Source organism: Chelmon rostratus, chromosome 10 (genome assembly GCF_017976325.1).
Source record: "Chelmon rostratus isolate fCheRos1 chromosome 10, fCheRos1.pri, whole genome shotgun sequence".
Taxonomy (NCBI): domain Eukaryota; kingdom Metazoa; phylum Chordata; class Actinopteri; order Chaetodontiformes; family Chaetodontidae; genus Chelmon; species Chelmon rostratus.
In genome coordinates this window covers 13,766,887-13,781,264 of record NC_055667.1, presented here as the reverse complement: position 1 = coordinate 13,781,264, position 14,378 = coordinate 13,766,887, and the positions used below count along the sequence as shown (strand labels likewise).

Genomic DNA, 14,378 nt, shown 5'->3' with positions numbered 1-14,378 from the left:
AACTCAGTGAGTTCATGCTGCCACCTACTGTTGCAAAGAAATAATGCCTTAATATCACAGCTTCCTCATAGTTTGCCACATATCGGCTGAATAACCTCTGCTGTGAAATCGGCTCTTGAAACCTGCAATGTTTCCTTTAACCCATATTTCAAGTCTACTCAGACAAGGCTGAAAACAATGGGCAGGAATGTTCCTCGCGCTTAAACCACTCCTTGGACAAATGTTGCGCAAACGTTAACAGGTGCCTCTCACTGAGAAAGTCGTATGATTTTGTAGCAGAAAGAAGTCTTATCAGTACATAACCTCTGGCATCGCATCTGAGTTAATTATTCTTTCAGGAAATTGTACACTTGTTAAATCAGTACCCAAAAAAATAAAAGACAGCTCTAGTACTAATAGAGGACTCCTGCTCTATACATACAGTACAGTAGTACAGTTGATCAGGATAGATCAAAGCTTTGAGTTACAACTCAAATATATTTTGACGTATATGGTGATTAAAAAATAATACAAATGATCATGTATCTGACAACATAGTTTTTTTTATTTAAAAAAAACAAACATCTCTTACTGTTTTGTAAAACATTTCAACATTCATTGTCAGACCACAAAAAAAAAGTCACATGAATCGTGATTTTAGCTGGAGTGTAAATTCACTGAATTAAGGTCACTGCAGTTGACGGCCACTGCCCCACAGTCAAGCTGCCACTCCTGAATGCAAAGTTCACATTCTGTTTCATAATGCCCAGCCACCATCAAATGCCTTTCCGGAGTTTCATCGTAAATAAATTTAAAATAGATTAAGGCCAACCCGAGCGTCTTCAACAGATGTGACTGTCTTTATTGTCCTCCATCCTTAACTGTCAACTCAGTATGGCCAAATGCTCCAAGCTCCACAGCATGAAGCCCTCCTGGATCAATGTTAAGTTGGCTTCTCGGAGCGGAGTCTGAGGAAGGGGACACATGGTGCCAGAGGTCACCTGATGGGCAGACTGGGAGGTCAGCTGAAGGTCCAGTGCTGGAAGAGGTCAGCACCATTACAGTAGTCCATCTGAATTTGGTCTCCTTTCAACCGTAAACATTGGCCACTACTGGGATTCCTCAGAAGATTTTCCTGGAGAGTAGTTTAGAAAAAAAGGTGAATCAATACAGAAGCCTAAATAAATACACTTGAACTATTCCTTCAACCATTCTCTGCTGAAGAAATATTACACTTTGCAAAATATGCTTACTTGCTTTCTTGCCAATAGTTGTGTGAAAAGATCAAGGCCACAGCCAGCAGCTAGTTAGCTTAGCTTAACAGAAACAGTGAAAGCAGGAGGAAATACATAGCTAGCTCTGTCCAAAGGTGACAAAATCCATGTACCAGCACTTGTAAAGCTCATTAATTAACATGTTATATCTAATTTTTAAAACCAAAGCGTACAAAGAACATTTGGTGGTTTTATAATGGGCTATGAGCCAGAATATTTTCTTAATTGGGTGCAGTGACTTCTTGCAGTCTCTCCTAGTTTCCTGGCAACCAAACGGTGACAACAAAAGTCAGGAAGGCTCACTGCATTTATGGTAAGCTAGCAGCTAGCTGTAGCCTTTCATTGAGCAGACAGATATTATACCGATACTGATTTTCTCATCCAGCTCTCTGCAAGAAAGCCAATAAGTGCATTTCCCAAAAATGTCAAGCTGTCAGTGCTCTCACTTCTGTAAAGATCCACTCCTGTTGCGGTGCCAAACTGGTGCCCTTCCCCTTCCGCTGGCATAGATCGATCTTCACCGGCTCTAACTGGGGTGTGGCATGAAGACACAGCTGCTTCCCAATGTTATGGCGCAGCTCCTTATGAGATGAGTATTCAAAGTACTAGAAGAGACAATTATCCAATCAGAGACCCAACTGTCCCAGAGAACACCAAATTATTTTCAATTCTTAATTTCACATGTGTGAGTCAGTCTTTGTACCTGGTTGCCTCCCATGTTGTGACACTGGTACATGATCAACGGTTTACCTCCCTGGTTGTTCTCTCCAACATCCAGACAGGTATTAGATCCTGAGTTTCTAATCTGGTGCAAACACAAAATAACAGTGAGATACAGCTGCAGTTATGCAACTTGTGAGGCGTGTTATATTGTCGATATCCACATACAGACAAGACAAAGGGAAACGTGACTCACTGCTCCGAACTTTTCTGGGGTTAAGTCTGGAATGAAGGCCTCTGGGTAGACTGTGTTTAAATACCAGGTGAAGTTCTTGCACTGAAGCCTCTCTCTCAATTTCAGACGATCAGAGATGTCCCCATACTTATTCTATAACAGTAAAGAGAATGAATTTAAAACTCTGAGAAACAATCTAAACAATCACTTATGATTACATGATCAACTTGTTACATCACGGGGGCTGCCTATAAAGGGGCTAAATTGCATTATATCCCTGTGCTTTCTATATCTGGACACTGTTATTCTTATCAGCAGGTCACACTGACCTCTCTGGCCATAGTTGCAGCATTGTTATTGCGGCGATAGTAGATCTTCTTGTAATCATCCATCCAGACCTCAGCCAGGCGCACCTGGTTGCGAGTGATGACCTCTGTGCCCTTGGGGAAGGTGTGGGGGCTCTTGGTGCGAAAGACATGGCCCACCACAGAACAAGGGATGATCTCTAACTGACCCCCACACTGCCACACCTGTGAACCACATTTGACACAGGTAATTCAGATTAACTTGGTAAGGACATTGAGACTTATTAAATAATAAGATCAAGAGACTGACCCTGAAAGACATCTCCACATTTTCACCACCCCAGATCTCCATCTTGTCATCGTATGTTCCAATGTGTTCAAAGTACGTCTTCAAGATGGAGAAGAGGCCTCCAGCAAAGGTAGGGGTTCTGAAATGTTCACAGGCAGATGCAAAAGCTTTAGACACTTAAATGATTCAGGATATTCTAAGTGAAACCAACACGATCCTTCTTACTTTACAGGGTAGGTTTCATCCTTGCGCAGCCTCTTCGCATCCTCAGGAATCGGCTCCCAGCCGAAAGTCAGGCTCCAGTCAAAGTTACCTCTGTTGAAAGCGCGGTTTGTCGCCACAGGCCTGTTGAACTGGAAGGTGTTAAGGTCAATGGTGGTGATCTCAGGACTAACCACTGCAGTGGGTTCCTCAACGATGCGGGCCAACAGGGGCTCGAGCCAACCATGGAAACACTCGCCTAGACATGACAGGAAGGACAGATATCAATACCCATTTCTTTACATAGAATCTATTAACTGCTCCTAATCAGTTTCAGGTGTAGACAGTTATGATGGGGCAAACCATGGCTTCATGAACATGCTGGTACATTACATTTAGCATGTAGCACTTGTGTCCAAATTATTTGGTACATTTTTTGCATCACTGCTCTGCAACATCACCAAAGTCATAATATATGTTGAGGTTAAAGTAGGTATAACTCGATATGATGATTTATAACATGCAGGTGGAGAAAAACTGGTTAAAAAGTAACACAGCAAAAATACAACATAACTGGACCTAATCACTGCCAATGGCAGGTGGCTGAAGACAGAGGGAGATGTCTTCCAGCTGCCGCTTGTTTAAAATAGATCTGATGCTGCACGACAGAAACAAACTATTTTGGGAATTATAGCAAACATGATTGCTTGTTGCAGTATGTACATTTATAGTTAGGCTTGGAAACAACACATTAACCCTTATTTCCCCTAGTTATCCCAATGAATTACACACAGATGCTTAAAATGGCCACTGGGACTAATGCAATGCTGTGGTTGTGTGTGTGCCTTACAGTGTGCGTCGAGAAAGGTTAGCACTTCGCCCTGAGCGATACTAGCACCCAGAAGCCTGGCAGTGATGAGGCCCTTCCTCTCCTGCTGCCTCACTACGTGGACAATCTTCAGTTGTTGCACATATTCCTCCAGTTGACTCTTCAGGTGCTCTGAGGGAATAAAAACAACATTATTGTGTCTATGTCCTCTTAATGTAAAACAAAAGCTGTCCAGGTGCAAGTGTTGTCTTCAGTGAGTGCCAGTGGTGCAGCTCTTATTCGGTTTCACTTTGAACCACAGGGACTTCAAACTTGTGTGGTCAGTGACACAATTATCTTCAGCCTGGTGTTTAAAAAAACAATTTGCTGCCTCGGAGAAGAATAAAAAAACAACTAAACATTAGTTACAACTGTGAGATCAATGTCAGAAGAAATAGCAACCAAGTGGAAACGTTGCCAGTAAAACTAGGTCACACTTCCCTTCTCAAAGCAACTATGACCACAATGCATGCCGCACATTTGTCATAAGTTTCGGTCTAAGTAAGTCCACCAACCACTTCTAAACATTGACAGCATGCTGCTGCTCTGCTAGCAAAAAGGGAAGTTTGGTTATAAAAGCAACTGTACACATACAGCTGAGGGTGAGGGTTCATTATCTAAAGAGAGAACTGACAGAGGACATTTCAAGCTCAGTCAATAGGTGGATAACACTAAATTTAAGTATCCGACCATGCATGTAGCAGTGTGAATGACTTATCATTGTCTGCTTTACTCTACAGGGCTGGTCAAACTAGTGTCAAATATTATGGAGTGTGTATATAAGGTCAAAAAACGGCTTGCAAAACAGACCTGATAAATCAACACAAACACATTAGAAGACAATGATTTGTCTATCTGTGGTGATTCATTTTCTTCTGGTGCAGGGACTGAAATGAATTCACACCTAAGACAGTAGCTGCCAGCTCTGTTGGTGTTACTTGAAACACTGTAGTGAACCTGATCTGCATTTTAGATGAGATTCAACTTTACGTCATGATGTTTTACACTTTTCCTGTATTATAACAAACATTTACAGACAAATCAATTATGCTGCTGTTGAACAATAATATGTGACAGTGTGTGTACAGCACTGACATGTTCAGCTGTAAAACACTTTCCTATGCAAACATATTGCAAAGCTGCACTCTGTACATCAACGATAGACTTTTTTTTATAATAACCCCCCTGTCACTCACTGAGATGACTGTAAACTTGTCAAGCTGGTGCTCACTGTAATTTGTATGTCACGGCTGTGTGCACATTGTAAAATCCACAGGGTCATTCATATTTATGACTCTGTTAACTACTGTCTCCCTGCATGTTACACTCAAACTTCTTGCGCTGCCTGTAAAACCCCACCTATCTATTACTGTGTGTGCTTTGTTAAAAATCCAAGGCTAAAATCATTCTGGGTTATCTTATCAAAGAAGTGCTTGAAATGCTGCCCTAAAAACACTTGACAAACCAAAAGTTAATCAACAAATTACTTGAACGATATGTTCCCTGTTTGTGCTCTGCACCTGTTGCATGCCTTTTTAAGAGCTAACCCACCAGAGCTACCTTGTGATTTTCTATCATGTTGTTAAGAAATGTCTCTTCACTGTCCAACTTTTCTGTGAAACATACTCAGCTGTTACAGTGAGTGTTGAATGTTATCTTCACATCTTAAATAAATAATAATGTCAACACTGAATCCATTACATCCATTTTCAGTATCGGAAATGCACACACCTGCAACACTGGCGTCATCTACCAAGATGATCTCTTTGAGCAGGATAGCAGGAGAAGTGTGCAGGACGCTGTAGACCGTCCTGAGGAGGGTGGACCAAGCCTCATTGTGGAAGACAATAATAACACTGGTGGTAGGCAGACGAGGGCAGCGTCGAAACTTTCTGTCCACACACCTGAGCGACGCGAGTCATGTCAAAACACAAAGAGAGACAGGGAAGTGTGAAAGTCACAGACAGCCTTTCAGTGCCACATATAATAGACTATTGTTTGCTGAGATATTCAAGGTCTGCCCACAGGCACTTTAAATAGTGCCATGTACAAACAGCCAAACAATCGGTTCATTTAAAAAGTCAAGTTCAACAAAGCAAATAGCCCAAGGGCTATCGAGCTTGCGATATGTTGAGATGTCGAGTTGGATAAAAAAGCTTACAACGAGTGAAAGTATTTACAACACTGGTAACGCCTCAGTGTCAGTAATGCAGGACACTGGCATGTGCCTGTTGCTATGGGAAGTGATTTGACAGGATAAGGGAGAGCGCAATATGAAAATACATGTAAATAATTTACTGCCCTGAGCATGACCCCAGCTGAGACCCGAGGTATTATCTGGCCTGCTGTGTACATGTCAGCACACTTGTTGGTAAAACAGTGATTAGTCCAAGCTATCTCAGCTTATTTTGAGAACATGTTCTTACTCTGGAGGCCTTGTGTCATCCCCAAGACTACGGCTAAGCGAGATGCGGTCGCTGGCAAACTGGTTGAAACAGTGCCGTGTCATACCCTCCTCCTTTTCCTTCTCCTCCTCTGGGGACATGTGGTCTTTCTGAAATGCCTTCCCATCAGCCCCGGGGCTTCTAGGGTCCTGGGGCAGTCTCTCCAGGTGAGGTTTGAGCTCAGCCTGAGTGTAGAACCCAGAGGGGCAGTTGATGTCCTGGGTGGGCTGCTCCTGTCTTGATGGTGGCTGTGGCGCTCCGATTTGGAAGCCGAAGTTGTTGACAGCGTCTCGGACCATTACCATCACCTTGTCCTTCTTGTCCACCAGCTCCTGAAACCAGGGGTCATCAGCAGGTGAAGACCCAACATCCCTCTGAAGAACCACCAGGACCACCATGAAGACAGTCCCACCAAGGAGCACCAGCTTTAGGGGGGACATACGCCGGCGTAGGAACATACGCATGTTTCAGGATGGGGGTCCTCAAGGCTGTTGAAAGCAGAAAAAGCAAAACTAATTCCCCAGAAGCTGACAGCAAAATGTTTGTGCATGTTATGGGAGGGTTTGAGCCGACCCACTCCTCTGTAACCCTTACCTGCCTTTACTTGCCAAACATTCAGCAAGTTATTCTTGTTGCATAAAAGGACGACAGGCAAAAGAAAAATCCCTTAAACCGGTTTGTATATCCGAGCAAGTGTCATAGCAGCAGGTGATCTAACCAACCTCACTCCTTCCTCCCTCCCTCCCTCCCTCCCTCCCTTCAAGACACAGTCCCACTGGGCGGGTGGAGAGAACAGGGAGGTGGAGAGAGTGAACAAACACACCACACCTCTAAGTAAACACCTGAATTCACCTGCTCCGGCCACAGTCCTCCAGGACCCACGTGGCATCAGGTGGGCTGGGACACTGCTGTCTCAAACTGCATCTCCCACGCTGGTTAATAAGTGACGCACTACACCTTGCTTAGACACCTGCTCCAAAGACAGCTTGCCAGTAATGATCATCCATCATCTGCAGCAGGAACTAGACTTTGCTACGTGGAGCGTGACAGGACCATAACATTGCGCAGCCTTGGCACAATAAGAGGCTGTTTCCTGCTATGGGAAACAGGATATCATTGCAGCGTTGGGACAGCTGCGTGTCCTTAGGTAGTCACTGTTCAGTTAGAGACTCACTCTTACTTGGTCATAATTAATTTACTCAATTCTCAAGCCAGCCTCCCTCATAATTGATTCAAGAGGACACTCTTTTGGTGTTCCAGAAAAGGGAAACAGCCACAGTCCACTTTGCATTTGTCTGATGTGCAACCAGTTAGTCCAGTTTGTTGGCACACAGTTACAGTAAGAGGAAGCAAACCTAAAAATTTTATTTGATATTGTATGGGTCTGCAAATCTGAAATTACTGCCAAAACACCATTATGCCCAATTGGGCCAACTTTTTGTATTTTCAGGAAGCCACAAGTGTTGTCAGAAAGATCATTTATACAAATATTTGCATTTCTCTACATATCAAAGGGACTTGAAGCACAAGTAGACAAACTGTGGGCAATAAAAGATGCTGAGCACTTACAAAAGTCACCGTGCTAATCGACGCAGTGTAGCACAATGAAAGGGGAAGAGGTGACTGAAACTGTTCTGCTTCCATTCAGAGCATGTAAACCCACCGAATATCACGTCTAATCTCTTCTAGCCGCTCAAGAAATCACATATTTGACGGGCGAATAAGACCTGACAGCCAGCAACACAAAAAATGAGACGGAGCCGTTGCTTAAAGGTGAATATTAAATAGTTTCTATCTCTCGAAAATGCCGCCACTCACCTAAAACTGACGAGCAGCCGTCGCTTACAACCTGTTCCGGTTGATCTGATATTTCTTTATTCGTGTGGAAAGATGCCAAGTGAGCGCGCGGCGGTCTCTCCGGTTTCTTGAAGTTTTCAGAGTGGACTTTAGAGCGAACCAGGACGCAGCAGTTCCGTGGCCTCCCGGCTTTTCCTTTGAACCGAGCAGGTGCCATTTGTTGAAATGATTAGCTGGAGCGAGTCCTCTGCTGGCCGCGCGCGTCCTCAGCGGAATTATTTCCGTGCAGCACGAGCGCCTACGCGAGCGTGTATACAATAGGCATCAAAATGCGGAAAAACATCAAAAGTACTCAGAACTACAAAATAAATACAAATACAAATAAAGAAAAATTTAACAGTCCCAAAAAAATTATTGGTAAAAGTTCAAATATAGAAGATATGAAGCTGCTGGAAATATACTATATTTTAAAGAGATACCAAAAAAAAATAATGTTAAAAACAAACATAAAACTAGTATTCTAGTGTGCATTAGAGACACGTTACCAGTCCCTGTGTCATCAGCCTATTATTGTAACATTAGTGCTTTTTCATCAGGGATTAGGGGGAATTTATGTCGCTTAATTAATGTTCAGCATAGAGTGCTGTAAGTGAACATTGCCATTACCTCAACAGAAATTCATTATTCATGTACACGCAATTAAATACTCTCTCCTGTATCACCCTCTTGAAACTGTAGACTGATTTATTCAGAAGAGGAGAAGGAGGCGTCTCTCAGGTTACTGACACGAGGAGAAATCTTGATTGCAGGCTGCTGATTGACATGAGAGCTAAATTAAAGCCAGACAAATAAAGCACCTCTAAGCAGGCTAAAGCTATGTTGTGAAATAATATTTTTTTCAGCTGCTGGGGAAGAAGTGTTTGATGTCTGTAATATTCACTGCCCCTTTCTAAAACAGCAATAATAATAATATAGCTTCTTCCTTTCTTTTTTTTTTTTTACTATTTATTCTTCTCAACACAGGTTATTAAGAACAAATTGAAGGTAGGCGCTGGCTCTCTTATGTAAAATCTATTTCACAGTCATACCTACAAGAGCATCAGCAGGAACAATTAAAAGAAATAAACACAATCAATGCAAAAACAGCCATTTATTAATTTCTTATTCATGGGGAAATGAATCAGATCAATCATTGCACTATTTCCTAAACGCAACCTTTTAGAGGAAAATGCAACAGTGTTCAGTTGACCTTTCATTGTAAGGACAGAGAGGGATAAGCGAAAGTGACGACCTTTTTTTGTAGCCTATGAAGGCAGCATTTTTGACTCAGGCAGAAAAGTGAGCACACCAGGTGTAAAGCTTGTCCAAATACAAAATACACCTTCACTTTTCAGCAGACATGGAGTCCAATCAATTTGTCCTCTAGTTCAATGATTAAGCTCCTTCCTCAATACCAAAGGCAACGTAAAGAGTGGTTTTCTTCAGTAGTAGTTTCATTGTGGACAAAAATATTAATTATTACATACATTCATGTCATTTTTGATTTAAACAATTAATTTTGAGGGATTTCAAGCCACCATGTGCCAAATACAACCAGCTAGGGTCAAATACTGTTGTGTAAAGTTGTGAATGTTGGTCCATTAAGTATGTGGACCTTGGAACTGCATAATCTCAAGGCAATATTCGTGATCAGACAGAGAATTCCTGTATAGAGTTAATCCTAAAGCCGTCAGGAAGCCAGTTTACGCTCACGTGGTGTAACACAATCCAAAATATATGTTTCGTAGACTTTTGTCTATTTAGGTTGGAATTAAATCAGTCAAAATCACAGTCCAATAAAAGGCGCTGTAGATATAATTCTCTTCAAAGGATCATTTTGACACAAGAAATCAGGAATGGGCTCACAACTCCGAAGAATAATAGAAAACATGCCTTGCAGCAACCAGTTTGGCAAGAAAGCATCATCATACAGTATCATAAAAACCTCACAGTGAAAAGTTACAGTATGCCCCTTTATAGATAAAGATCAGCATTCAGCCATGTGTTTTCACACCCATACACACACACCCAAACACCCACACATAGGGTACTCACACACACACACACACACACACACACTAATATAAAATGTTTCATAACAGTTTAACAATCTCTCTTCAGTACCGTGATACTAATGCAACTGTTCTTCCTTCATTTCTTACATCTTGTTTTTGCCTTGAACCAAAAATACACTGCAGGGAGCGAGTAATCAACCGTACATTTCGGTAAACCACAAACAGCATTGTGTCCAGACTGCGGCTAATCACAGGCTGGAAGAGACAAAGAAGGCCCTGATAAGAAACACAGCCAAGGTTATTGTGAGTGTTTTCTATCTGCGCATGTGTTTTTCCCTTCATGAACGAGTCCACAACAACAAAAAAAGAAGTGCTCGTCACTATCAACGACAGTGACGTTACCGTGGCCTTTGCTGTCAAAAGATGAATAAATTACTTAAGGTTACTGTACGTATTACGGTACAGAATCATTAGTGTGTGTTTCATATCAAACATTTGTTCTTTGGTCATTTTCATCCTTCATGTTGTCCTTGCATATTTTCTTTTGAGTAACATACATATATATATATAATTATATATATATATTCTTTTTATAGAAAGTCATCACAAAAATCCATCCGCACGAAAATAAATAACTACTCCAGATGAAATACTTGTACTATTGCTCATAAACACAAGCATAGCCACTTCCGTTCTAAGGCAACTGGGGCTTCGTGAGCTCTCGAGCAGCTTGGGAAAAAGCCTCCAAACACGGACAACGTCCTACATGTGTGCATCTGAGTACATGACAGCATACAAACGGGCCAGGCTCGTCTGCGCTGTCCCCCAGTGTGTTCGCACCGCGCCCCGGTGCTCATCGCTGAGCTGAACACTCAGTCTCTCTGCAGTCTCTGTCCTGTCAGCGCAGTGGGAGTCGCGCTGCGGTCGGCCTCCCTGTTGTTAACTGCCCGGGGGACCGCTGGTGAGGAAGTAAGTGGTCATCTCCCCCTTCCCCTTCACCTTGACAACACCTCGACAGTCCAGCTGGTATCCGTTGCTGACCAGCACGTGGTGTAAGTCTGTGGTCACCTAAGAGAGGACACGGACATTTGACACCCGGGATGTGAGACACTCAACCCTTCCCAAGAGAAACACTGTCAGTCCCAGTTTCATGTTGAATAATCTCTTGAAAGTGACTGCAATGAAGGCACAACATTACGAATGGAATATAAGATACTGATTAAAGGTTGAAAAAGCAGCGCAAAATAGATCTTTTTATCTGAAATTAATTTTGTCAATTTAGCATTCACTAGTTCACTAGCAAATTCACTAGTTCCTGTTTTTCTCTACTGTATTTTATATCAGGGTGAACAGTCCAGAAGTATTTTTTGGACAGTTTGGACTTGATTTTTTAGCGTCTCAGATGTGAAGATTTGCTGCTTCTCTGTGTCTAACTTTATTCTAAATTAATATATTTGGGTTACGGACTGTTGGTTCAATAAAACATGACATCTAATGGGCATTTTTCTCAGATTTCTGACACTTAGACTAAACAATGAATCGATAAATCAAAAAAAAAAAAAAATCAACAGACTGATAATGGAAAAAATCATGTGTTGCAGCCCGACTATTTATATACTGTGTATTGTAGAGGGCATTTTGATTTGCAGTGACACATATTGTACAACAGATGGCAGCATTTTTCTGACTGTAATCTTTCAAGCAGCCAATTTATGGATTTGATTTGGAGCAGTCTCACTACAGTTCTCAGCTAGGCTGCCGTTCTTTACATATTTCAAAGTGAGTGTTGACATCAACTACATATCCATTAATGAGATGATAAATAAATACTGTGGGAATCTTGTCCTTAACTAACCTGACACTGTTTCTCTGAGCAACATGTGATTGCTGTTCACTGTGGTTAAGATTTCCCTCTTGAAGATGAGAATAATGTGCGGAATTCATATTAAACTTTCTGCCCTCCTCCCGAGGAACACTAGAGCACCATTTCTGCTGGAGATCAGCATGCTGACAGGGTTTGCTGCTGCAGGGCAGTTCTGCAGAGCAGATGTCTGAACTCGAAGCTGAAGAACTGTGCACTGATTACATCTGTACAATTTGTATCTGTATGATTTTCCTACAGATGACAAACAGGCAACTCTCTTCTAAACACCACAAACAATGCTTTCAAATGTGCCTCACCGTGATAAACATCTGTCAGTTTGAGGACAGACTGTGGTGTGGACTTTTGTTGCTACAATCCAAAAGATGCAAAAAATGCAGAACTTATGCAAGATTTGGATATGAATCAACATCACTGAGACACGTGTTCATGTTGGACTGACTCTGACAGAGTGTAATGATGAATTTCTGAGTAACTAGATAATATTCTGCATTGGCTGTGACAGTAACTAAAAAATGCAAAGTGCTTCCTGGGAACATAAAGTTACAAAGTGCGGAAGAGGTGCTGAGAAGTGTTGGTGTGCAGTACCTGGATATAGTCTGGTACTCCTGTGCTGTCCATCCGACTGGCCACATTGACTGTGTTCCCCCAGATATCGTACTGGGGTTTCCTAGCTCCGATCACCCCTGCTACCACTGGCCCCATGTTCAACCCTGAGAACAAATCACCTGGCTGTTTTAGCTCCACCATTAATAACTCTATTATAATGCTGTTTCTGAGGTAGTATGTTACTGTACTGCTTTGACAGGGAAAAGGATAAAAAAAAGGCAACCCAAAGAATATTTTTTAGATAATGTTTCAAGGCTAATTTTCACTACCTCCCAGGCTTACCTATCTTCATCTGGAAGTTGTTGAAGGAGTGCTCGTTGATGTATTTCATCTGCTCCCTTAGCCTCATGGCATAGTCAGCCAGAGCCAGGATGTGTGAGCGGCCCTCTCTGTCGTAGGTGGAGTCGTTGAGGCCAGAGGCTGCCATGTAGGTGGAGCCGATGGTCTTGATTTTCTCTAGCTGACGGAACCTCTCCTCGCTGATGATCTAGAGGCGAGTAATCAGCGGCGTGCAAGAAGAGGAAATGAGACAAACAAAACAAGCCCTCCAGCTATAGGTCAACAGCTTGGCACAACAACACAGATAAGAAGCATTCTTTACACTAATCTAATTTGCGTTCATCCTACTCTCTCATCTTTCCTCTCTTCTCACCTCGTCGAAATCAGCAATGATCTCGTTGAGCAGCCTGAGACACTCCACTCCCTCGTTGTTAGCCTCCAGCTCCACGTAGAACTCAGAAAAGTTGCTGATGGAGGCAAACATGACTGCGACGCACTCACAGGACTGGTAGTACAGCTCATCATTCCGACGCTCCCGCGCTAGAAAGTGGGCGGCTACGTCCTTGGGCAGGATGTTGTGGAGCAGGCGGCGATTGTACGCCTGCAGCTCCTCCATCTCCTCCTTCTCCTCTGTGGCCTGAGATGGGACGAGGTGAGATGTGGTTGTTTGTGTGTGTTGCTACAGGCCTTTTTTATGAAACATTTTTTACATGTCACAGTTGGAAAAGCACAGGTGTAAATGAGAAAATGAATGATGGCTGAATTCCATTTAGCTGCCTCAGTTTCAGGGTCCTGTTACTGTGCATGCTGGCTCACTGTCCTGCTGCCATGGCCTAATGGGACACTTAAATAGAACAGAGCCAATGTTAATGTGATTACTGACCCTGTGCTTTTCCTGCTGTGACAAGTCAAAATGTCTGCTGTGAAAAAGGCCTTCTGGTGAGCTTTAACAACAGTAGCTTGAGTTTTGTGTCTGTTTCACACATGAAACTGATTTACCTGCAGCTTCCAGAGAAAGTCAAGGCGGGCGGTGGACTCCACCTGCTGGCCGTGCAAGTAGAGAGCCAGTACAAACACTGTCAGGATTACAGGGGTCATGACCTTTAGCGATACCTTGGTCACGCTCTCCAGGCTGAGGATGGAAAGAGCAGTCATGAATAAGTGTCATGCATGGGATGCAACCTGATGTGCATTAAAACATATGACATATGAAAGCTACTTACCACTGTTCTGCAGTTTCATTGAAAACAGGCCTGGAAAAAGAGACAGAAGACATTCATGTCCACAGACCGTATGAGTCACAGAAATTAGGCAGTACACAACAAAATAATACAACTTACTGTTGTAGGGAATCATTAACAGGTGATAATTGCCTGAGGGAAAAAAATGAGAACATATTCAAAAAAATAGAGCCCAACTGGTACATGAGGAAGTAGGTCTTTTAAATTCTAAACCTTATCATGAAAAAGTAGGCCAGGTCCAATCTAAACCACATAGATTGT

The 14,378-nt window shown here is 42.6% G+C and overlaps 2 protein-coding genes across 3 annotated transcripts in view; both read right to left on the bottom strand.

Annotated features, from left to right (window-relative positions):
- Positions 1–529: 529 nt before the first annotated feature.
- On the bottom strand, positions 530–8,308 carry galnt6 (UDP-N-acetyl-alpha-D-galactosamine:polypeptide N-acetylgalactosaminyltransferase 6 (GalNAc-T6)). Of its 2 annotated transcripts, none has more exons than XM_041945555.1 (11): positions 6,850–6,982; positions 6,238–6,743; positions 5,543–5,715; positions 3,794–3,943; positions 2,968–3,202; positions 2,764–2,881; positions 2,478–2,678; positions 2,170–2,301; positions 1,957–2,058; positions 1,700–1,858; positions 530–1,114 (listed from the first exon to the last, which is right to left on the bottom strand). In XM_041945555.1, the coding sequence occupies exons 2-11, from the start codon at positions 6,717–6,719 to the stop codon at positions 1,001–1,003; spliced, it is 1,866 nt and encodes a 621-aa protein (XP_041801489.1). In that variant the 5' UTR covers positions 6,720–6,743; positions 6,850–6,982; the 3' UTR covers positions 530–1,000. The 2 variants fall into 2 exon arrangements, with proteins under 2 accessions (XP_041801489.1, XP_041801488.1); XM_041945554.1 differs by lacking the exon at positions 6,850–6,982 and adding an exon at positions 8,074–8,308 and having other exon boundaries at positions 531–1,114.
- An 875-nt stretch (positions 8,309–9,183) lies between these two features.
- LOC121612326 (adenylate cyclase type 6-like) overlaps positions 9,184–14,378 on the bottom strand; it is a 31,534-nt gene continuing 26,339 nt past the window's right edge. Inside the window, exons 18-24 of the mRNA XM_041945142.1 lie at positions 14,217–14,249; positions 14,100–14,129; positions 13,876–14,008; positions 13,250–13,513; positions 12,880–13,084; positions 12,577–12,701; positions 9,184–11,174 (exon numbers count right to left, since the gene is read on the bottom strand). Of these exons, the coding sequence (XP_041801076.1) occupies positions 11,046–11,174; positions 12,577–12,701; positions 12,880–13,084; positions 13,250–13,513; positions 13,876–14,008; positions 14,100–14,129; positions 14,217–14,249 (919 nt within the window). The 3' untranslated portion in view covers positions 9,184–11,045. The remainder of the gene's footprint in view (positions 11,175–12,576; positions 12,702–12,879; positions 13,085–13,249; positions 13,514–13,875; positions 14,009–14,099; positions 14,130–14,216; positions 14,250–14,378) is intronic.